This window comes from Salvelinus fontinalis, unplaced genomic scaffold (assembly GCF_029448725.1).
Source record: "Salvelinus fontinalis isolate EN_2023a unplaced genomic scaffold, ASM2944872v1 scaffold_0738, whole genome shotgun sequence".
Taxonomy (NCBI): domain Eukaryota; kingdom Metazoa; phylum Chordata; class Actinopteri; order Salmoniformes; family Salmonidae; genus Salvelinus; species Salvelinus fontinalis.
In genome coordinates, this window is record NW_026600947.1 from 1 (window position 1) to 25,725 (window position 25,725).

General features: G+C 40.3%; 2 protein-coding genes across 4 annotated transcripts in view; one reads left to right on the plus strand and one right to left on the minus strand.

The window, feature by feature from the left end:
• The first annotated feature begins 1,307 nt into the window (after window positions 1-1,307).
• Window positions 1,308-25,725, plus strand: part of LOC129847156 (zinc finger protein ZFP2-like) — a 69,067-nt gene continuing 44,649 nt past the window's right edge. Inside the window, exons 1-2 of one of the 2 annotated variants that reach the window (XM_055914968.1) lie at window positions 1,308-1,982; window positions 9,889-13,768. In XM_055914968.1, the coding sequence (XP_055770943.1) occupies window positions 1,538-1,982; window positions 9,889-11,111 (1,668 nt within the window). In that variant the 5' untranslated portion in view covers window positions 1,308-1,537 and the 3' untranslated portion in view covers window positions 11,112-13,768. Of the gene's footprint in view, window positions 1,983-9,888; window positions 13,769-25,725 lie in introns of those variants that run through there. The other variant, XR_008758394.1, reaches the window with a different exon arrangement.
• Window positions 17,953-25,725, minus strand: part of LOC129847160 (zinc finger protein 239-like) — a 55,875-nt gene continuing 48,102 nt past the window's right edge. The window contains exons 1-2 of one of the 2 annotated variants that reach the window (XM_055914971.1): window positions 25,150-25,722; window positions 17,953-20,948 (exon numbers count right to left, since the gene is read on the minus strand). In XM_055914971.1, the coding sequence (XP_055770946.1) occupies window positions 20,299-20,948; window positions 25,150-25,483 (984 nt within the window). In that variant the 5' untranslated portion in view covers window positions 25,484-25,722 and the 3' untranslated portion in view covers window positions 17,953-20,298. Of the gene's footprint in view, window positions 20,949-25,149; window positions 25,723-25,725 lie in introns of those variants that run through there. The other variant, XM_055914970.1, reaches the window with a different exon arrangement.

A 25,725-nucleotide genomic window follows, 5' to 3' on the forward strand; every position in this document is an offset into this window, starting at 1 on the left:
ATTGTGGCTGGGCTGGCATTTCCACTTCCAGCTTTGTCATATATTTTGATACAATGAATGTTGATATTGTGAAACTATGTTATATATTTGTACCTTCTGTTTCATGAAGTGATGTCACTAAGTACTGGCCCTATATATACAATGCATTCGGAAAGCATTCAGACCCTTTCACTTTTTCCACGTTTTGTTACATTACAGCCTTATTCTAAAATTGATTCAATCATTTTTTCCCCCTCAACAATCTACACAATACCCAATAATGACATCACAATACCCCATAAGACATCACATTGCCCCATAATGACATCACAATACCCCATAATTACAAAGCAAAAACAGGTAAATAAATGAAAAAATTTGATTTTCTTTAAAAAACAAGGACATTTCTAAGTGACCCCAAAATTTGAATGGTAGTGTACATCTACATGATGTATTGTTACACCATGTAGGAGCATTATAGACCTAGTCTGTTCATTATATACATCTACATGATGTATTGTTACACCATGTAGGAGCAGTATAGACCTAGTCTGTTCATTATATACATCTATATGATGTATTGTTACACAATGTAGGAGCAGTATAGACCTAGTCTGTTCATTATATACATATACATGATGTATTCTTACACCATGTAGGATCAGTATAGACCTAGTCTGTTCATTATATACATGATGTATTGTTACACAATGTAGGAGCAGTATAGACCTAGTCTGTTCATTATATACATCTACATGATGTATTGTTACACCATGTAGGAGCAGTATAGACCAAGTCTGTACATTATATACATATACATGATGTATTGTTACACCATGTAGGAGCATTATAGACCTAGTCTGTTCATTATATACATCTACATGATGTATTGTTACACCATGTAGGATCAGTATAGACCTAGTCTGTTCATTATATACATGATGTATTGTTACACCATGTAGGAGCAGTATAGACCTAGTCTGTTCATTATATACATCTACATGATGTATTGTTACGCCACGTAGCAGTAGTATAGACCTACAGTAGCTAGCTACTTATTTAGATTTAGTTTGACTTAATGAAACTGCCTTAAATGTGCTGCAATAAACATTTTTTATTTGCACTAATCGATCAACACATTCCTGTCTTTGTATCTCTCAATATAATAGTATTATTTAATTAAATCCATTTAAAATAATCTTTGTCTGAAAATAAATTGTGATCCTCAACTGCGTTTCCCCTCCAGTCAGCAGACGGCGATGTGCATCTTTCAGGCGACGCTGCCAGCGTGACGTATAATCTAGTTGACGGTTCTTCATAAACAGCGCGTCAACCACCTCGGTAGCTTGCTAGCCAACATAGCCGAAAGATTCAAGCTATTTATACGCTTTCGGTGTATATTAGCTACTGTGTTTTCGACACACTTAGGTCGTATCTACTTGTTAACCTATTTAATTTAATATTACGTTATTTTGTATTAGTCAGCTATAGTAGCTGGCTGGTTAAGTTAGCACTAGCCTAGTCGCTAATGATAGCTAGCTAGCTAACATCCCCGACCATGAGCTCCCTAAACTACTCCCCTCTTGTTAAAGAAGAGGTGATCTGCTGGACGGAGAAAGAAGCTCTGGGGCTGAACATTGTCGTGAAAGAGGAGAAGGAAGAAGAGGATATCACAGTAAAACAAGAAGTAGAGGGTGAGGCTGTTACAGTGAAAGAAGAAGAGAAAGACGTTACAGTGAAAGAAGATGAAGACGCGTTCAGAGTGAAAGAGGAGGAGGGTGTTACAGTAAAAGAAGAGGAGGAAGAGAAAGAGGTGGAGGATGTTACAGTAAAAGAAGAGGAGGATGTGAAAGAGGTTACAGTGAAAGAAGAGGAAGATGTTACAGTAAAAGAAGAGGAGGAAGAGAAAGAGGAGGATGCAGTTTTTGGTGTGAAAGAGGAGGAGGGGGAGATTACTGTCACATTGGAGGAAGAAGAGGAGGTTGGAGATCCGTTTAACCCCAGTAAGTACCGTCTCTGCAGTCGTTGAACCAATATGCAGTAAAAGGGTTCTACACTTTAATGTTGTTCTGTAGGAATGGCTGAAGCTACACTGTAACGTGTAGAACATCAAGAGTGGACCATCAACAAAACGTTAACAATTGATCAAATGCATCCAATAACATGGCCTGAAATACTGTAGTCCTCAATATCTCCTATTAGATTAGCCCAATATGTCGTCTTAAAGGGGCAATCAGCAGTTGTTACATCCATTTTGGGACTTATACATTAATGATATGTACCCATTGTTTCTTGAAGAATTCACTTATAAATTCCTCATGAGCTTAGTTCAACTGTCGTACCCCATCAGAACCCAAAATATAAGCTTTTTTACTCCTATGTTTATCAAATGTGTTAACAAACACTGTATATCCTCAACATGATTAATCGATTTATTTGAGTCTCAAGCATTTCTAAAACATTTAACATTTTCATTGAATTGTTTAAAAAAAATCTAATTTAGAATAAGTAACGTAACAAAATGTGTAAAAAGGGAAGCGGTCTGAACTTAATGAATGCACTAGGGCCCCAACTAAAAAAATCTTGGGTCAACCAAGAGTCATCTTTTCTTTCTACCAACCGATTGGTAGAAATGTTATATGTGTATTTTTCCATATATAGACACACCCCATGTGTTTTAATTAAATCAACTATATGTTCTGAACTGGTCTGATGCTTTAAGCACGCTGTTTGATCAAATAATTTAGACACACAAATGACTCGGGAGCCAGAGATCAAGATAGCCTAACCATCATAAAAAAACTCTTCCTACTCCTCCCGCTGCTGCTGGCCTTCGTACATTTTGAAGTTATGCTCCTATAGTTTCTGGTAATAAGCTACACCAGCAGTCGGCGACCTTTTCCATTCCATCCATCCTTTGGGTTCCTTTTGGCAAACTCCAAGCAGGCTGTCATGTGTCTTTTACTGAGGAGTGGCTTCCGTCTGGCCACTCTACCATAAAGGCCTGATTGTTGGAGTGCTGCAGAGATGGTTGTCCTTCTGAAAAGTTTTCCCATCTCCACAGAGGAACTCTGGAGCGCTGTCAGAGTGACCATCAGGTTTTTGGTCACCTCCCTGACCAAGGCCCTTCTCCCCCAATAGCCCAGTTTGGCCAGGTGACTAGGAAGAGTATTACATTTAAAAATGATGGAGGCCACTGTGTTCTTGGGGACCTTCAATGCTGCAGAATTGTTTTGGTACCCTTCCCCAGATCTGTGCCTCGACATAATCCTGTCTTGGAGCTCTACGGACAATTCCTTCGACCTCATTGCTTGTTTTTTTCTCTGACATGCACTGTCAACTGTGGGACCTTATATAGACAGGTGTGCCTTCCAAATCATATCCAATCAATTGAATTTACCACAGGTGGACTCTGAACAAGTTGTAGATACATCTCAAGGATGATTAATCGAAACAAGATGCACCTGAAAGCAATTTTGAGTGTCATAGCAAAGGGTCTGAATACTTATGAAAATAAGGTATTTATGTTTTTTACCTGTTTTCACTTTGTCATTATGGGCTATTGATGACACCCCTCTGAAACAAGATATTCTAACCATCAGAAAAACTTCTTCTTTAGCCTACTCCTCCCGCTGCTGCTGGCCTTCGTAAATTCTGATGTTATGCTCCTATAGTTTCTGGTAATAGGCTACACCAGCAGTCGTTATGCTCCTATAGTTTCTGGTAATAGGCTACACCAGCAGTCGTTATGCGCCTACAGTTTCTGGTAATAGGCTACACCTGCAGTCGTTATGCTCCTACAGTTTCTGGTAATAGATTACACCAGCAGTCGTTATGCTCCTATAGTTTCTGGTAATAGGCTACACCAGCAGTCGTTATGCTCCTATAGTTTCTGGTAGTAGGCTACACCTGCAGTCGTTATGCTCCTATAGTTTCTGGTAATAGGCTACACCTGCAGTCGTTATGCTCCTATAGTTTCTGGTAATATGCTACACCAGCAGTCGTTATGCTCCTATAGTTTCTGGTAATAGGCTACACCAGCAGTCGTTATGCTCCTATAGTTTCTGGTAATAGGCTACACCTGCAGTCGTTATGCTCCTATAGTTTTTGGTAATAGGCTACACCAGCAGTCGTTATGCTCCTATAGTTTCTGGTAATAGATTACACCAGCAGTCGTTATGCTCCTATAGTTTCTGGTAATAGGCTACACCAGCAGTCGTTATGCTCCTATAGTTTCTGGTAATAGATTACACCAGCAGTCGTTATGGTCCTATAGTTTCTGGTAATAGGCTTTTATTGCCATTGCCAACTATGTAAAAATAGCCTACATGAAACCAACAAACAAAAACATTTGCAGCCTGCAGGTAGAAAATATCCAGATTTAAAAATAAATATCCTATAAATCACCTTGCCTGCACATGGCCTGTCAACAACGAACTTGAAACATTCTATCAACTATCACCTCCGAAACTTGCAACATTGTATAAAATATTCTGGGCCCTCAGTTTCCTGCGCCAGTGAGTTCTGGACAGACACAGCTGTCGTCTATTTGTGCAAAGGATAAGAAGTAATCAGGTATTTTATAACATTTCCACTGGATCAGAGCATTACATTTTTCCCTTTAATGCTGAGTGGTTATCGAAAGAGCGAGAGCTGGAAATAATTTACAAATACTTTGAGCAACTATTGTCATTCGTAATGGATTCTAATAAGACTTTGTTTACCTGCTGTTTGAGGTGCAGAAAAAATTATTTGGAGATGCTGAATATTTTTTTGTTGTTGAGAATCTCCACAACTCATTGGTGGTGCGTTAAGACAATCAGAAATACTATCAGACATCCCCAAATAGGCACATTAATAGGCCTACATTTGTGCTCAGTCCAGGTTGACTAGTCCTACTTCTATATGTGTAATCAGGTGTGCGTCCTTACTCAACACTGACAGGAGTGTTTCAAACAAAAGACAATGAATAAATTGACAAAAATTGACAAAACTGACGCATCTTGCGGGGTCAGGTCTGGGTGATCTGCCATGGGCTGTTTCATTTAGTATTCGTTTGGTTCGGTTGGGGAATGATTGTATTTCCCCATAGTATGTTCTACCGAAGTTGACCAACTGAAAGGGAGTGTAACTTTGATTATAATTACACTTCCCTGAAGGAGGGAAACGAGGTATAACACCTAATTGGCCCCACCCCTTCCTGGGTCGGTGAAGAGCGGTATTAAATTGAAGGATTAAATCCAAACCTCACGCTCATCACCTGTGGAAGGCGGGGCTTCCAGCGAGGCGTGGATATGATAGTATGTTGTACCTAGTTTCCCTCCTTCAGGGAACAGTAGTTATAGTCATAACATGTGGATTTAATACTATGTTGTACCTAGTTTCCCTCCTTCAGGGAACAGTAGTTATAGTCATAACGTTACGCTTGTCATATGATGAACTTCAACTTAAATACGGGATCTTGCTGTCGGACAGTTTTGTTATATTCTGAAATGCACTCGAACTATGTATCATTTAGTGGCTCCTTGTGTTACTCTGGGAAAACAGTTTTCATGGGCACAGAAACACAAAATCATTTCAGAGTTTGCTAAATCCAATGGTTTTTAACAGAGTCATCTTGTAATCCAAGACGGCAACCCGCCTCACCCATTATGATGCGGATCTGCTATTTTTTTTTTTTAGACCTTATAGCTAGAACCTCCATCAGAAGCTAGCCATCAGAAGCTAACCGGCTAATTAGCTACTAGCTATTTAGTCATTGTTAGCCACTGCTAAAGGCCTTTACCTTTTTAGCTCAGACACCAGCCGCTTTTAGCCTGGATAATATCTGTCAGTCTGCACAGCGCGATATCAACCCTGAGCATATCGGACTGTTTGTCTCCACTACATCACCGTATTCCTGCCGTAAGCTCTGGACCATTACACCGGATAATCGCAGCTAGCTAGCTGCCGCCGAGTGGCCCAGCCTCGACGCTAGCCTTGAGCCAGGCCCATCTCCCGGCCTGCTCAGTGGACCCTATGATCACTCGGCTACACAGCTGATGTCTCCCAGACTCTTCACTAACACGACTAGAAGCCACTACATCACCGGATTCCTGCCGTAAGCTCTGGACCTTTGCACCGGACGCACTGGAGTGGCTATAGTGGCTAATGCCCTTGTCCCGACGCTAGCACCAGTTAGCCTCGAGCCAGGCGCATCTCCCGGCTAGCATAGTAATGATTACCTAACGGCTTCCCTAGTTCATATATTGCTGTTCACTGGACCCTATGATCACTTGGCTACATAGCTGATGCCTGCTGGACTGTTCATTAATCACGGTTCTCCATTTTGTTTATTTTGTTCAGCCACGCTCAAGGTACTAAACGATATCATAACCGCCATTGATAAAAGACAATACTGTGTCGCTGTCTTCATCAACCTGGCCAAGGATTTCGACACTGTCAATCACCGTATTCTTATCGGCAGACTCAACAGCCTTAGTTTCTCAAATGACTGACTCGCCTTGTTCACCAACTACTTCTTAGACAGAGTTCAGTGTGTCAAATCGGAGGGCCTGTTGTATGGACTTCTGGCAGTCTCTATGGGGGTACCACAGGGTTCAATTCTCGGGCCAACTCTTTTCTCTGTATATATCAACGATGTTGCTCTTGCTGCGGGGTATTCCTTGATCCACCTTTATGCAGACGACACCATTCTGTATACATCTGGCCCTTCTTTGGACACAACTTCTTGGTGACAGGAGGGCAGTATTGAGTAGCTTGGATGAATAAGGTGCCCAGAGTAAACTGCCTGCTACTCTGTCCCAGATGCTAATATATGCATATTATTACTAGTATTGGAAATAAAACACTCTGAAGTTTCTAAAACTGTTTGAATGATGTCTGTGAGTATAACAGAACTCATATGGCAGGCGAAAACCTGAGACAAATCCAACCAGGAAGTGGGAAATCTGAGGTTTGTAGTTTTTTAAAGCTTGGCTTACCGAATACACATTGAGATATGGATAAAGTTGCACCTCCTACGGCTTCCACTAGATGTCAACCGTCTTTAGAAACTTGAATGAGGCTTCTACTATAAAGGAGGGGCTCATGAGACCTCTTTGAGTCAGTGGTCTGGCAGAGTGCCTTCGTCTCATGACGCGCGCTCCCGACAGAGTTACCTCTAGTTCCAGTGCTTTTCTTCAGACAAAGGAATTCTCCGGTTGGAACATTATTGATGTTTTATGTTAAAAACATCCTAAAGATTGATTCCATATATCGTTTGACATGTTTCTAAAGGAGTGTAACGGAACTTCTCGAGTTTTTGTCTGGACGAAGTGCCTGCGCCTCATGAAGATGGATTACTGGGCTGAACACGCTAACAACAAGTGGCTATTTGGACATATGAGTGTTTTCTATCCAATACTAACAATAATATGCATATATTATTGGGGGGTGCACCCCCTTGGTTTGTACTGTGGTGGAGATCTTTGTGGGCTATACTTGGCCTTGTCTCAGGATTGTAAGTTGGTGGTTGAAGATATCCCTCTAGTGGTGCGGGGGCTGGGCTTTGGGAAAGTGGGTGGGGTTATATCCTTCCTGTTTGGCCCTGTCCGGGGGTATCCACCTGGCCTTGCTGCTATTCCAGTTTCAACTGTTCTGCCTGCGGTTATGGAACCCCTACCTTTCCCAGACCTGCTGTTTTCAACTCTTAATGATCGGCTATGAAAAGCCAACTGACATTTATTCCTGATTATTATTTGACCATGCTTGTCACTTATGAACATTTTGAACATCTTGGCCATGTTCTGTTATAATCTCCACCCGGCACAGCCAGAAGAGGACTGGCCACCCCTCATAGCCTGGTTCCTCTCTAGGTTTCTTCCTAGGTTTTGGCCTTTCTAGGGAGTTTTTCCTAGCCACCGTGCTTCTACACCTGCATTGCTTGCTGTTTGGGGTTTTAGGCTGGGTTTCTGTACAGCACTTCGAGATATTAGCTGATGTACGAAGGGCTATATAAAATAAACTTGATTGATTGATTGATTAGCATCTGGGACAGAGTAGGAGGCAGTTCACTCTGGGCACGCTATTCATCCAAAAGTGAAAATGCTGCGCCCTATCCCATAAAGGTTAACGAACCTCCAAATGAGCTTCAATGCCATACAACACTCCTTCCGTGGCCTCCAACTGCTCTTAAACGCTAGTAAAACTAAATGTATGCCCTTCAACCGATCGCTGCCCGTACCCGCCCGTCCAGCATGACTACTCTGGGCGGTTCTGACTTTAGAATATGTGGACAACTATAAATACCTAGGTGTCTTGCTAGACTGTAAACTCTCCTTCCAGACTAATATTAAGCATTTCCAATCCAAAATTAAATCTAGATTTGGCTTCCTATTTTGCAACAAAGCCTCCTTCACTCACGCTGCCGAACATACCCTCGTAAAACTGACTATCCTACCGATCCTTGACTTAAGTGATGTCATTTTCAAAATAGCCTCCAACACTCTACACAGCAAACTGGATGCAGTCTATCACAGTGCCATCCGTTTTGTCACCATATCCCCATATACCACTGCTCTCGTCGGCTGGCCCTCGCTACATATTCGTCTCCAAACCCACTGGCTCCAGATCATCTATAAGTCTTTGCTAGGTAAAGCTCCGCCTTAACTCAGCTCACTGGTCACCATAGCAACACCCACCCGTAGCACGCGCTCCAGGAAGTATATCTCACTGGTCATCCCCAAAGCCAACACCTATTTTGGCCGCCTTTCCTTCCAGTTCTCTGCTGCTAATGACTGGAACGATTTGCAAAAATCACTGAAGCTGGAGACTCTCCCTCACTAACTTTAAGCATCAGCTATCTGAACAGCTTACCAATCGCTGCAGCTGTACACAGCCCATCTGTAAATAGCCCATCCAATTGCCTACCTCATCCCCATGTTTTTTAAACTTTTTTTGCTCTTTTGCACACCAGTATTTCTACTTGCACATCATCATCTGCACATCTATCACTCCAGTGTTCATTTGTAATTACTTCGCTACTATGGCCTATTTATTGCCTTACCTCCTTACTCCATTTGCACACACTGTATATAGACTTTCTATTGTGTTATTGACTGTACGTTTGTTTATCCTAAGTGTATGTAACTGTTGTTTTTTTGTCGCACTGCTTTGCTTTATCTTGGCCAGGTCGCAGTTGTAAATGAGAACTTGTTCTCGACTGGCCTACCTGGTTAAATAAAGGTGAAATACAAAGAAATCTTAACTTTATTAGCAACACCCAAATGTATACTGTCATTAACGCGGTTCTTCAATAATTACACATAATTCTTAATACTGTAGCAAACATTTATATTAAGCAGGACATTCAAACGAGCCTTACAATTATAATCCAAAGTAGTGTGAAATGTACTCATAATCAACCTGGAAATAGAGGTTACTCCCCTGAGTTTTCCCCCATTCAGAATACATTGTGAAAAACTAAAAGCTTTGCTCACCATTTTTGCTCCAGGCAGATATACTACATCCATAACTTGTGGTTTCCTCATTAGCAGATATACTACATCCATTACTATCGGTTTCCTCATTAGCAGGGAGGTGTTTCTGCAATCAAATTGTGTGCGCATCGCCCTTGTGCCGCAATTTTATTAAACACAGAAAGGGGCCTATATTGGAGACCAAAAGTCGTCTGGCACACTGCTTAGAGTTTCAACAACATGAATAACTTATTTCTAGTCTACAATCATTGATGTTACTACTACAATATGACTATTCTTGCTCATTTTAAGACAATTGTCAAAATAATTTTAACATTCATTACAGACGTCAATTGTTGTACAACATCATGGCTACGCTGTTGGCATCACCTTTTACAGTGGATTTCCACTGTTGTGGGCCTTTAATCATCTGACTTTGTTGTTCACACAGGAGAGATACGGGACTATCGTGGATCCTCTGGGGCGCCTCAACAACCTCATGATGCTGACGAGGCAGAGAAGAGTCTCTCCAGATCAGAACGCCTCAATAAACACCTGCAGAGATCCACAGGGAAGAGAACTCACTGCTGCTCTGACTGTGGGAAGAGATTCACCTCATCAGGCATTAAAATTCATCAAAGGATCCACACAGGAGAGAAATCTTATAGCTGTGATCAATGTGGGAAGAGTTTTACTAAATCTGGCTCTCTGACAGTACACCAGAGAATACACACAGGAGATAAACCTTATAGCTGTGATCAATGTGGGAAGAGTTTTGTTACATCTAGCAATCTGACTATACACCAGAGAACACACACAGGAGAGAAACCTTATAGCTGTGATCAATGTGGGAAGAGTTTTGTTACATCTAGCAATCTGACTATACACCAGAGAACACACACAGGAGAGAAACCTTATAGCTGTGATCAATGTGGGAAGAGTTTTACTACTTCTGGCTATCTGACAGTGCACCAGAGAACACACACAGGAGAGAAACCTTATAGCTGTGATCAATGTGGGAAGAGTTTTTGTCAATCTAGTGATCTGACAGTGCACCAGAGAACACACACAGGAGAGAAACCGTATAGCTGTGATCAATGTGGGAAGAGTTTTACTACTTCTGGCTATCTGACAGTGCACCAGAGAACACACACAGGAGAGAAACCTTATAGCTGTGATCAATGTGGCAAGAGTTTTACTACTTCTGGCTATCTGACTTTACACCAGAGAACACACACAGGAGATGAACTTTATAGCTGTGATCAATGTGGGAAGAGTTTTGTTAAATCTGACCAGCTCACAGTACACCAGAGAATACACACAGGAGAAAAACCCTTTAGCTGTGGTCAATGTGGGAAGAGTTTTACTACATCTGGCTCTCTGACTGTACACCAGAGAACACACACAGGAGAGAAACCTTATAGCTGTGATCAATGTGGTAAGAGTTTTGGTCAATCTTGCCAGCAGACTGCACACCAGAGAACACACACAGGAGAGAAACTTTATAGCTGTGGTCAATGTGGGAAGCGTTTTGGTCAATCTAGCCAGCTGACATTACACCAGAGAACACACACAGGAGAGAAACCGTATAGCTGTGATCAATGTGGGAAGAGATACTCTGGTAAAAGATCTCTGATCAAACATCAGAAAATACATGAAGGAGTTTTTTCATGATATCAATGAAATAATTAAATAATGTCACAATGTAGATTATTTTAACATTGTAGTAGGAGTATTTTGTAATGAATGTCAATGTAGAACCCTAAATGTTTGCCCCCTGTTCAATTGATTTTAGCCTCAGGGAAAAAATCCAGGCTCTGAATTGAAAGAGTTATTATTTATGTGATTTAACAAAAAGTGACTAACAAAAAAGAGTTGTGTTACACTTACCACGTTGGTGACCCACTTGAATCACAATGTAGCTAGCTGTTTACCACGTTGGTGACCCACTGGAATCACAATGTAGCTAGCTGTTTACCACGTTGGTGACCCACTGGAATCAAAATGCAACACTTCAAACTGTTTCTGCATATTGGTTATTGATTTGGACACGTTAAAACTGTGTTTTGACATTGCACTATTCCCATTTATCAAAATGTCATTCTAAAGACGTTGAAAATAAGACTATGCCTGACGTCCAATATACGTTCTGTCCAGTATATGTTCTGTCCAGTATATGTTCTGTCCAGTATATGTTCTGTCCAGTATATGTTCTGTTGGAGTTGAAAGTGAAAGTTGAAAAGATGTCTTTTCGGGTCGATTTTTTTCAATGACTTGAAAACTGCTTAATTTCAACGTACTTGCAGCCGATACACCTATAATCAATTTTTATTAACAATCTGACATCACTCCAGTATTTCTTTACAACATTCAAATGCTAATTGTCTTTATTCCACTACTGAAGAAGCATGACCCAAATCACCTCATATATTCAAACATTCAGCCTGACAAAGTATACATGTTTTATTATTCCATGCCTCACCATTAAGTTAATTATTGCCAATACATATTAACAAAGGGGTGAACATTTGGTTTTGATATTTCATATTATGTAACATTTAGTAATCATAGTTATTCATGCAACCAACTTGACATTTTTGGGTACAATTATATTGACATTGTTACCCTGCTTTTATATGCAACAACATGCCTATCTAGTGAACCCTGAAAAGAGAGAGAAGCTCAGCAGTGAGGTGGAAAGTTACTACGGATATCGCAGGAGTTTCCTCTTGAAATCAGACACGTCTGTCATAAGGACAACTTGGTTGCTGATTATCTCAAGGGTGGGCAGTCAAATAGGTTTGTGTTTTGCATTTAGCCAGTGAGTTACCATGGTCACAATTTATTCTGACACGTTTTTCTGTGTTGGATATTAGTTTTATCTCTTATTCTTTTCTGTATTTTTTAACTGCACTGTTGGGGGCTCGTAAGTAAGAGTTCCAAGTGTTGTATCCGGCGCATGTGACTAATACAATTTGATTTGAGTTTTGTTTGGGCTCGTTCCAAGGGGACGAGAGTTCTAGAAGCTAGTGAGTTTTAGGAAGACGAGAGTTCTAGAAGCTAGTGAGTTTTAGGAAGACGAGAGTTCTAGAAGCTAGTGAGTTTTAGGAAGACGAGAGTTCTAGAAGCTAGTGAGTTTTAGGAAGATGAGAGTTCTAGAAGCTAGTGAGTTTTAGGATTCTATGGAAAGAAAAATGATTAAAAAAATAATACGATTGTATATTATTATTTAGAAGAACGTGTTTTTTCTTGTTTTTAATTGTTGACAGCCAGTAGACACCATGTTTATATTGTAGAAGGTGAAGCATTGTAGATGATTATGTGAAATGGAAGTTGTAGAGATACTCTGAATGATTGGCTATGAAAAGCTAACTGACATTTACTACTGAGGTGCTGACCTGTTACACCCTCGACAACTACTGTGATTATTATTATTTGACCCTGCTGGTCATCTATGAACATTTGAACATCTTGGCCATGTTCTGTTATAATCTCCACCCGGCACAGCCAGAAGAGGACTGGCCACCCCTCAGAGCCTGATTCCTCTCTAGGTTTCTTCCTAGGTTCTTGTCTTTCTAGGGAGTTTTTCCTAGCCACCGTGCTTCTACACCTGCATTGCTTGCTGTTTGGGGTTTTAGGCTGGGTTTCTGTACAGTACTCTGTGACATCAGCTGATGTAAGAAGGGCTTTATAAATACATTTGATTGATTGTACAACTGAATGCATTCAACTGAAATGTGTCTTGGGAGCACTGATTGGTGTCACCTCGTTAGTCAGTATGTGTTACACCTGTGCTGGCTTGTCCATCTCGTTAGTGGGAAGGTGTTTCACCTGAGCTGGTCCAGGTTCTATTTAAGAGTGTCTGGCCCAGTGCTCCAGTTGTCTTGATAGATGTGGAGAGTCAACACCTTTAGTTGCTCCACCTTTTTTGTTTGCTTCCTGTCTTTAAGTTTGGTGTGGGTTTTTCTTTTGTTTGCCTCTTCTTGGGCAGATTTAGTGGGTCTCATGGTGGGTGTCTTTTAGGTCCCAGTTGTTGTTACTAGTCAAATTCCAGTGGACACCCCCATAGTGTCTTTCAGAGCCCCTCCTAAAAAACAAGCTAATATTTTAGGTTGGGTATTGCATCCAATTAATATTTTAATCAATGGAATTTCCTTAGAATGTTCATTAGTCTTTCAGTTGTTAATCTTATGCTGTGTACTAAATATTTCTGTTATTTTTTCAGTTTTTTCTTCCTGTGAAGCCATTGTGTTGCATGTCTGAAATGTGCTGTATAAATAAAGCTTAATTTGATTTCAACAAATGAACCCAATGACCAATCAACAGACTGATGGTCCCTCTTTGAATGAAAAACAGTATCACTTTTCCAGCCTGCTGAAGGCGTGGTGGAGTGGTAAACACCACCCCCGGCTCTACCAGGGGCTTGAGGTGGTCTCCCACAGCTCTGCTTATGTCATTTTCTGTGGCCTTGCTGTTCCATTTCTTGACTGCACCTGCAACACAGAAACACATTTAATCATATTATATAAAACAATCAAAGTAATGGATATGGAGCATCTATGGCCTCAGTTACACCTGGCACCTAAATGGGACTTCTGTCATCTGATCACTCCAAGCTGCATTCGGTTCAGATCTGCCAGGATGGGCCTTTGAGATAGTCTGGATGCAGTCAGGCCACTAAATATGCAAAAGCAATGTAAAGAGATGGGTGAATGAGTGGGGGAAAGTACATTTTACACAAATTACCTTCATAATAGCAAATAACAAATGTGTGTCTGAGGGGAAATTAACTTTCATACAGCCAAAAGGGGTGAGAAATTACACCCATATCAGTGAACAACTTGCACTAATGTAAATAAACATAGATGGAACATATTCCCTTTAGCTGACGTGATTAACCGCTAAGGGGACATAAATATTTACCATCTAAACCATGTGTGACCTCTCACCTCTCTGGCTGTAGAAGTGTTCTTCCTAACCAGTCCCTCAACAGCTCTCTGACTGAGCTCCACCCTCACTTGGTCTTCAGAGGAGAGGAAGGCTGAGGAGGGATGGAAGGATGAATGGATCAGTCAGTCAATAAAGTGTAGAGCTGCTGTCTATGCTGTCTGACAAAATCACTATTTTAGTAGTTCATTAAAGTAAATAAGGCTTTATGACTGCTGAATACCAACTATCAATCACTTAGATCATGTATTTTCAGGTAGAGATAAGGATAGGGGTTTAGGCTAAGGTTTAGGGTAGGGATGTCCCAAGGATCCCGGATAGCATTGGTCATTGTGCATTCTTCTGTCTCTTTTACATAGCAGGTGATGGGTTCTGACTTCTGAACTTGAAAATATGAAAAATCCTTATTATGTGAAATTGAATTAAACAATAATGTATGTTGATGCTAATATGATGTACAATATTCCATGATGTTTCTATAGGATAACAATAGAGTAATATATTTAATATGATGTACAATATTCCATGATGTTTCTATATGATAACAATAGAATAATATATTTAATATGATGTACAATATTCCATGATATTTCTATATGATAACAATACCGTAATATATTTAATATAATGTACAATATTCCATGATGTTTCTATATGATAACAATAGAGTAATATATTTAATGTGATGTACAATATTCCATGATATTTCTATATCATAACAATACCGTAATATATTGTACAATATTCCATAATGTTTCTATATGATAACAATACCGTAATATATTTAATATTCCATATACTATTTTTTTAACAGTTTCACTAATTAACTTATTCATTATGATTCAACATCAGTTCACCGTCACCTCATACTGTATTAGAGCAGCAGCTGACTGCCCAGTTCAACGTCAGTTCACCGTCTCACCTCATACTGTATTGGAGCAGCAGCAGCTGACTTCCCAGTTCAACATCAGTTCACCGTCTCACCTCATACTGTATTGGAGCAGCAGCAGCTGACTGCCCAGTTCAACGTCAGTTCACCATCTCACCTCATACTGTATTGGAGCAGCAGCAGCTGACTGCCCTGTTCAACATCAGTTCACCGTCTCACCTCATACAGTATTGGAGCAGCAGCAGCTGACTGCCCTGTTCAACATCAGTTCACCGTCTCACCTCATACAGTATTGGAGCAGCAGCAGCTGACTGCCCTGTTCAACATCGGTTCAACGTCTCACCTCATACAGTATTGGAGCAGCTGTCTGCCCTGTTCAACATCAGTTCAACGTCTCACCTCATACTGTATTGGAGCAGCAGCAGCTGACTGCCCGGTTCAACATCAGTTCAACGTCTCACCTCATACAGTATTGGAGCAGCAGCAGCTGACTTGATCGTTGATGCTAATCATCATGTTTTGAATCTGAGCGTAAATAGAGCCGACTACAACTCTAAAAATGAAGGGTTCAACTGGAGTTGTTCTCAGATCCCCTAAGAACCGTAGGGTTCTTGGTCAATGAAAAACAGCCCCAAAAGGTTCTTCAAAGAAGTTGTTAGAAGGTGGGTTCATCGAGGAACCTCCGTTGTTGCTGGACTTCTTCCGGGAACTTCGCAATTACAACTGAAAACGATGGTGGCAAGTTTGGATGCGACAACAGTTAAAAAGGTTAAGTTGGGTTGATGTTTGGTTCTGAATATGTCTCGAAAATGTTTATATAGTAATATAACATACTAATAATGGATAACGAAGACAATTAATGGTTTTCTGTGAATATCTTCCATAACGTTACTATAGCTAATTAACGTAAATATTAGAAAGCCGGGTTTGACCGTCGGCGTTGTATGAGCTACAGTACAGTACCGTTATCTAGCTAGCTAACGTTATGTCCTAACTAGGCACAACTAGGTTTGGATTATTTCCCTCAACTATATTCTTTCCCATATATTGTATATCGTTTCCATAAAGCCAACATGGCTTTACACTCATTAACGTAAGTTTCCAATCTAGAGCAGTTCTTTATTTTGTGATAATGAACTAGCTAACGTTAACTAACTAACTAAGGACGGTGACCTGTCCAGACGAGATGTTACAACGAACTGAATCGTCAATGGAGGTCTTCCTCTTTATATAACCTGCTACAGCATGCAATACTATTAACTCACAAGGGGGCATAACGTTACATGGACCATACTATCCCATTTTGGACACGTTACATGGACAATACTATCCCATTTTGGAAACGTTACATGGACAATACTATCCCATTTTGGAAACGTTACATGGACAATACTATACCATTTTGGAAACGTTACATGGAAAATACTATCCCATATTGGAAACGTTACATGTACAATATTTTCCCGTTTTGGAAAATTACATGGACAATACTATCCCGTTTTGGAAACGTTACATGGACAATACTATCCCGTTTTGGAAACGTTACATGGACAACACTATCCCGTTTTGGAAACGTTACATGGACAATACTATCCCATTTTGGAAACGTTACATGTACGCCCCCTTGTGGAGGGAAATTAATATCTTAGATGGTAGCTGTAGATGGGATTCAAATGCATAATGGTATATTACAGTGTCTAGACTACCTCTTTTGTATAAATGCCCTTCAGAATCCAAACACAGTATTGCTACTCAGCAAAATGTTGCATATAATCTTTCAAGTCAGCCTGATAAAATATAGAACAATTTGTGTACAAAGATATCTTGAAATGTGATATTAGGCCTGTATGGCAGTACTGTTACTGTATGGCAGTACTGTATTGGCTAGTGCTTTCTCCAATATGTTCTTCTATTTTACATTACATTGTTTGTCGATGACATTTATCTTTCAATATTTATTTAATATATATATATATATATAGGTTTTATTGCTTGTAAGACTATTCTTTGACACATTTTCTCTTCCTTTGAAATTCTTATAGGACAGAACATGGACACAATGCAATTGGGATCAAGAAGAAGGTACAGATCTGTTGTAGGACAGCTGCATTTGAAGTGTACATTTAACCTACATAGCAGTCAATACAAACTGACATCTATTAGCATACAAATGATCTTTTCAGATGTTCTCAGAAATTAATCTAGTGAGAGTGTGAGAGTCGACTGACTCTCAGATCATCCTCCACTGACTCGGCCCTGTCTACACCTCCAAGTTGCCCCGCTCACACAGGAATACACACTCAGAGCTTACTAGACTTTTATATAAACTACACTTTCCATGTTTTGCTCACCTCTTTAAAAAAAAAAAAACTAGGTTTGAGGGCATTTACCCAGATCGTCAGGAGCCAGGTCATTTACCCAGGTCGTCAGGAGCCAGGTCATTTACCCAGGTCATCGGGAGGCAGGTCATTTACCCAGGTCATCGGGAGGCAGGTCATTTACCCAGGTCATCGGGAGCCAGGTCATTTACCCAGGTCGTCAGGAGCCAGGTCATTTACCCAGGTCGTCAGGAGCCAGGTCATCAGGAGCGGTCACCAAGTGAAGATTCACATCCCCATCGCCAAATGTGGTGGTTAACTTCTTTAATATCAAATGAGAGAAACTTACCACACAAGTCAGTTATTCTTAAACTAAATCTTTATTCACTTATTAATAAGGGAGCAGGTAAATACAACGTACACATATAAAGTGAATCAATTGAGTGCTCTACGATAATGATGGCTGGTCGACCCACAGGACGAAAGTACAAAGGTATGTTACAGCCAAGATACACCCCTTTCAACCTACATAACGAACAACAGACGTATAGAACGGGTCACAAGGTTAAGATTTGTATGAAAGATACCTATAATTCTCAGCAGACAGTATCTGCTGTAAAAACAGTACACTTTGTGTAGAGACCAGGGTCTGGCCCAGGGGTCATCTCTCCCTGGTACCATATAGAACAGAAACATTAACTCATGCTCTGGAATGCGGTCTCTTTAGGTTTAATCACCCAAAAGACATTGTAAATCTCCTGTCAGTGTTTTCTCCCAGAGGCCCATCCTCAGTAGAACACAGACACAATAGTTCTAAGAACCCTCTATTCTGTTGCATAAAACAACCATTTGATGCAATAAAAATATTATAACATAATGTTGCAGTTTTGCTCTCAGTGTCCACTGAAAGTTGACTAGTAACAACAACTGGGACCTAAAAGACACCCACCATGAGACCCACTAAATCTGCCCAAGAAGAGGCAAACAAAAGAACTGGTGTTACACATACTGACTAACGAGGTGACACCAATCAGTGTGCCCTACGTGCTAACGAGCTATACGTGTTAACGAGCTATACGTGCTAAAGTCCAACCTCAAAACATAAATGGAGAAACGAAAGCCTGGAACACCTTTCCCCTTAAGACAACAAATAAATCCTATAATTTTTGTTGGACAAGTTTGCTCACCACCAACAGAAAACAACTTCCATTTCACATTATAATCAACTACAATGCATCACCTTCTACAATATAAACATGGTGTCTACTGGCTGTCAACAATTAAAAACACGTATTTCTAAATAAAAATATACAATCATATTATTTTTTTCTCCTTTTTCATTCTATAGAATCCTAAAACTCACTAGCTTCTAGAACTCTCGTCTTTCTAAAACTCACCAGCTTCTAGAACTCTCGTCTTCCTAAAACTCACTAGCTTCTAGAACTCTCGTCCCCTTGGAACGAGCCCAAACAAAACTCATCTCCAATACGGAAAAACGTGCAGTCAAAATAAATTGATCCATGGCAACGCAATGGCTAAACGCAAAACTATGACTGCCCACCCTTGAAACAATCAGCAACCAAGTTGTCCTTAACACGGACATGTCTGATTTCAAGAGGAAACTCCTGCAATATCTGTAGTAACTTTCCACCTCACTGCGGAGCTTCTCTCTCTTTTCAGGGTTCACTAGATAGGCATGTTGTTGGATCGGGGCCCAGTCCCCAATGTCATGCTCTAGTACATTTGGGTTGTCACATCTGAGAATTAACCCTGCTATTCTAAAAGAAGGGCAACAATGTCAATATAATTATACCCGAAAATTGTCAGTTGATTGCATAAATAATTATGATTACTAAAAGTTACATGAATTGTAAACATGAATTACCAAAGCCAAATGTACACCCCTTTGTTAATATGTATTGTCAATAATTAACTTAATGGTAAGGCATGGTATAATAAAAAATGTTTAAAAAAAATAAGATTGCATAGTCTTATTTTCAATGACTTTTCAATTACATTTTGCTAGGTGGGATAGCCTCAATGTCAAAACACAGTTTTAACATGTCCAAATCAATAACCAATATGTAGAAACAGTTTGGGATAAATTGAAAACCTAAACATAACATGTGCTATTTACACAAACATCTGCCACAATAATCATATTACTTGTATTTAAAAAAAAAAAAAAAAAAAGATTTATAATCTGCACAAGCACCAGAAACAGTGTTGTTTTGACAAGTAGCAATAAATCACTGATATCGATTAGGGGGGAAATCAGGTTGTACGTGATGATGGAATGCATTTAAATGTAGGGGTCGCTAAACAAAGGAACGCAACACTTATTTGTCATAACTAATCAATTTCATGCTAAAATCATTTGTGCGACAGGAGGGAGATGAGGTTGCACGTCCTGTTAAAACTAGCAGCTCAAAAACCACACGGAATCTGGGAATAATGTGTACTTACTAAATCTCATAAATAGTAACTCTTTCAATTCAGAGCCTGGATTTCCCCCCTGAGGCTAATATCCATATCATGTTGAAATCAATAGAACAGGGGACAAACGCTTAGGGTTCTACATTGTGACATCATTAAAATACTCCTACTACAATGATAAAACATTCTACATTGTGACATTAATTCATTGATATCATGAAACAACTGCTTCATGTATTTTCTGATGTTTAGTCAGAGATCTTTAATCAGATTATCTCTGGTCACAGCTATAGGATTTCTCTCCTGGGTGTGTTCTCTGGTGTAAAGTCAGATAGCCAGAAGTAGTAAAACTCTTCCCACATTGACCACAGCTATAAGGTTTCTCTCCTGTGTGTACTCTCTGGTGTAAAGTCAGATAGCCAGAAGTAGTAAAACTCTTCCCACATTGATTACAGCTATAAGGTTTCTCTCCTGTGTGTATTCTCTGGTGTCGAGACAGATGGCCAGATGTAATAAAACTCTTCCCACATTGATCACAGCTATATGGTTTCTCTCCTGTGTGTGTTCTCTGGTGCACTGTCAGATAGCCAGAAGTTGTAAAACTCTTCCCACATTGATCACAGCTAAAAGGTTTCTCTCCTGTGTGTATTCTCTGATGCACTGTCAGATCTCCAGATTGACCAAAGCTCTTCCCACATTGATCACAGCTATAAGGTTTCTCTCCTGTGTGTGTTCTCTGGTGAATTTTAATGCTTGATGAGGTGAATCTCTTCCCACAGTCAGAGCAGCGGTGAGATTTCTTCCCTGTGGGTCTCTGCAGATGTTTCTTGAGGAGTTCTGATCTGGATCTCTTCTCTGCCTCGTCAGCATCATGAGGTTTTTGAGGCTCCCCAGAGGATCCACGATAGTTCCGTATCTCTCCTGTGTGAACAACAAAGTCAGACAGATGGTTACAGATCCAATGTAAAAGGTGATGCCAACAGCGTAGCCATGATGTTGTACAACAATTGACATCTGTAATGAATGTTAAAATTATTTGACAATTGTCTTAAAATGAGAGAAGAATAGTCATATTTTAGTAGTAACATCGATGACTGTAAGCTTGAAATAAGTTATTCATGTTGTTGAAACTGTAAGCAGTGAGCCAGACGACTGGCGATTGGTCTCCAATATAGGCCCCTTTCTGTGTTTAATAAAATTGCGGCACGAGGGCGATGCGCACACAATTTGATTGCAGAAACACCTCCCTGCTAATGAGGAAACCGATAGTAATGGATGTAGTATATCTGCTAATGAGGAAACCACAAGTTGTGGATGTAGTATATCTGCCTGGAGCAAAAATGGTGAGCAAACTGCAAGTTCTCATTTACAACTGCGACCTGGCCAAGATAAAGCAAAGCAGTGCGACAAAAACAACAGAGTTACACGTGGGATAAACAAACGTACAGTCAATAACACAATAGAAACATCTATATACAGTGTGTGCAAATGGAGTAAGGATGTAAGGCAATAAATAGGCCATAGTAGCGAAGTAATTACAATTTAACAAATGAACACTGGAGTGATAGATGTGCAGATGATGATGTGCAAGTAGAATTACTGGTGTGCAAAAGAGCAAAAAAAGTAAATCAAAACATGGGGATGAGGTAGGTAGTTAGATGGGCTATTTACAGATGGGCTGTGTGCAGCTGCAGCGATCGGTAAGCTGCTCAGATAGCTGATGCTTAAAGTTAGTGAGGGAGATATAAGTCTCCAACTTCAGCGATTTTTGCAATTCGATCCAGTCATTGGCAGCAGAGAACTGGAAGAAAAGGCGGCCAAAGTAGGTTTTTGGCTTTGGGGATGACCAGTGAGATATACATTTACATTTAAGTCATTTAGCAGACGCTCTTATCCAGAGCGACTTACAAATTGGAAAGTTCATACATATTCATCCTGGTCCCCCCGTGGGGAATGAACCCACAACCCTGGCGTTGCAAGCGCCATGCTCTACCAACTGAGCCACACGGGACCGTGTATACTATATACTTCCTGGAGCGCGTGCTATGGGTGTGTGTTGCTATGGTGACCAGTGATCTGAGTTAAGGCAGCCTAGCAAAGACTTATAGATGACCTGGAGCCAGTTGGTTTGGCGATGAATATGTAGCGAGGGCCAGCCGACGAGAGCAGTGGTATATGGGGCTTTAGTGACAAAACGGATGTCACTGTGATAGACTGTATCCAGTTTACTGAGTAGAGTGTTGGAGGCTATTTTATAGGTGACATCACCAAAGTCGAGGATCGGTAGGATGGTCAGTTTTACGAGGGTATGTTTGGCAGCAAACGTGAAGGATGCTTTGTTGTGAAATAGGACGCCGATTCTAGATTTAGTTTTGGATGGGAGATGCTTAATGTGAGTCTGGAAGGAGAATTTACAGTCTAACCAGACACCTAGGTATTTGTAGTTGTCCACGTATTCAAAGTCAGAGCCGTCCAGAGTAGTGATGCTGGACGGGCGAGCAGGTGCAGGCAGTGATCGGTTGAATAGCATGCATTTAGTTTTACTTGCGTTTAAGAGCAGTTGGAGGCCACGGAAGGAGAGTTGAATGGCATTGGTAGGTGGATTGGATACCACCAGCAGGTATATCTCTCTGGTCACCCCCAAAACCAATTCCTCCTTTGGCCGCCTCTCCTTCCAGTTCTCTGCTGTCAATGACTGGAACGAACTACAAAAATCTCTGAAACCGGAAACACTTATCTCCCTCACTAGCTTTAAGCACCAGCTGTCAGAGCAGCTCACAGATTACTGCACCTGTACATAGCCCATCTATAATTTAGCCCAAACAACTACCTCTTCCCCTTCTGTATTTATTTATTTTGCTCCTTTGCACCCCATTATTTCTATTTCTACTTTGCACATTATTCCGCTGCAAATCTACCATTCCAGTGTTTGACTTGGTATATTGTATTTACTTCGCCACCATGGCCTTTTTTTGCCTTTACCTCCCTTATCTCACCTCATTTGCTCACATTGTATATAGACTTATTTTTATACTGTATTATTGACTGTATGTTTGTTACACTCCATGAGTAACTCTGTGTGTTGTATGGGTTGAACTGCTTTGCTTTATCTTGGCCAGGTCACAGTTGTAAATGAGAACTTGTTCTCAACTTGCCTACCTGGTTAAATAAAGGTGAAATAAATAAATTAAATAGATCAGCAACGGTGGCTTGCAAACAGTGGATAGTAAGTAGCCCACCTTTGGAATAACTATGTATAGTTATAACTGTAGTATCCTGTATAACTGTAGTATCCTGTATAACTATGTATAGTTATAACTGTAGTATCCTGTATAACTGTAGTATCCTGTATAACTGTAGTATCCTGTATAACTGTAGTATCCTGTATAACTGTGTATAGTTATAACTGTAGTATCCTGTATAACTATGTATAGTTATAACTGTAGTATCCTGTATAACTGTAGTATCCTGTATAACTGTAGTATCCTGTATAACTGTAGTATCCTGTATAACTGTAGTATCCTGTATAACTGTGTATAGTTATAACTGTAGTATCCTGTATAACTATGTATAGTTATAACTGTAGTATAGTCTGGGAGGAGGTGAAACCACTCAGGCTTATTTGATGTGATCTAATGTTTTGATCATCTAGTTTTCCTTACAAGCATTCAGTCACCAAAGCGGGTTCGGTCATTCCTTTGTTTATATACTGTCTCATTGACAAAAATATTTTGGATTATTTGTTTACATCATTCCTTTGTCTCGACATATACAGTAAACGTGCCGAGGTTCTAATGTTGCCAAGGAGACACATTTTATTATTTATTTACAGTTTGGAGGGTTGGGGGTCTGACATCCAGGCGACACATTTTAGTTCTAATGGTGCCGTTCTGTTATTCTTTTCAGCTTCTTTTTCCAAGCATCTTACATTACTCTGAGACTAGTTATCCTGGGATCTTACATTACTCTGAGACTAGTTATGCTGGGATCTTACATTACTCTGAGACTAGTTATCCTGGGATCTTACATTACTCCGAGACTAGTTATCCTGGGGAATAATTTCAATACATTTGCAAAAAATCGAAACCTGTTAATGCTTTGGCATTATGGGGTATTGTGATGTCATTATGGGGTATTGTGATACATTTTAGAATAAAGGGATGCACCGATATTACATTTTGGCCAAATATTTGTTTAAAATCCAGGAACTTTACAACTTTATCTCTCTAGGTCATGCCAGTAGGTTACAGTAGGTTGTATCTCTCTAGGTCATGCCAGTAGGTTACAGTAGGTTGTATCTCTCTAGGTCATGCCAGTAGGTTACAATAGGTTGTAACTCTAGGTCATGCCAGTATACTACAGTAGGTTGTATCTCTCTAGGTCATGCCAGTAGGCTACAGTAGGTTGTATCCAAGTGGAAACAATTATCAACCCAACGTGGAAAGTGTTGAATTTGGTCAACAACAAAATGAATGGCTTATTTGCTACGTGAGGTTTACTTGATCCAACAGAAGTTTCGTAAAGCTTAAGTTGTTATGTGGACACGTGACATACCGACAACTTTGATAAAAAACAACATAGGAGTTGTCTGCAGATCGCTATGCATATTCATGCTAGTAGCTTAGCATCTCTCTCCATTGAATACAGGCGGTTGACGACAACAACCCTCATAGAATATAAACAATAGATTACAATAATTAGATGAATCCACCAATCCAAAGAAAGGATAGGCGGGAGCTAGACAACCCGCAGTGCCGCTTTGTGGACAACGACTCCCCTTGTTAGGGCGGAGAGACATCTTGTCAGTATATCCATAATCTTTGGTGTAGCCAACCCAACTCTCACATGGCACTATTGGGGGGCACGGTGTGCAGTAAATCATCACTAGATGAAAATCACTACATGCAGTGCCCCCCGGTCTGCGGTCAGCAGATAGACCCTTCTCAAATATTTCTGTTTAGTCACTTTTTGGAAACGGAACAGAGAAAACAAGGGGTAGCTTGCTCTCTACGTCGTCTGATTCTAGACATATCAGTCATCATCCTGGGCCCTCCGTTGAAGAGGTATTGACCAGCCAACTCCGAATATCCAAAGTAAAAAACTAATTTAAGGCGGTACTTACTGGTGTTAATCAGATCTCCTATCTCCTCCTCTTCATCTTTCAATGTGACAATATTGTCCCCTTCCTTCACTCCAAAAACTGCATCATCCTCTTTCTCTTCTTTTACTGAAACATCCTCCTCCTCTTTCACTCTGAACGCGTCTTCCTCTTCTTTCACTGAAACGTCTTTCTCTTCTTCTTTCACTGTAACAGCCTCACCCTCTACTTCTTGTTTTACTGTAACATCCTCTTCTTCCTCCTCCTCTTTCACGACAATGTTCAGCCCCAGAGCTTCTTTCTCCGTAAAGCTGATCTCCTCTTCTTTAACAGGAGGGGAGTAGTTTAGGGAGCTCATGTTCAGGGATGTTAGCTAGCTAGCTATCATTAGCGACTAGGCTAGTGCTAACTTAACCAGCCAACTACTATAGCTGACTAATACAAAATAACGTAATATTAAATTAAATAGGTTAACAAGTAGATACGACAGAAGTGTGTCTAAAACACAGCAGCTAATATACACCGAAAGAGTATAAATAGCTTGAATCTTTCGGCTATGTTGGCTAGCAAGCTACCGAGGTGGTTGACGAGCTGTTTATG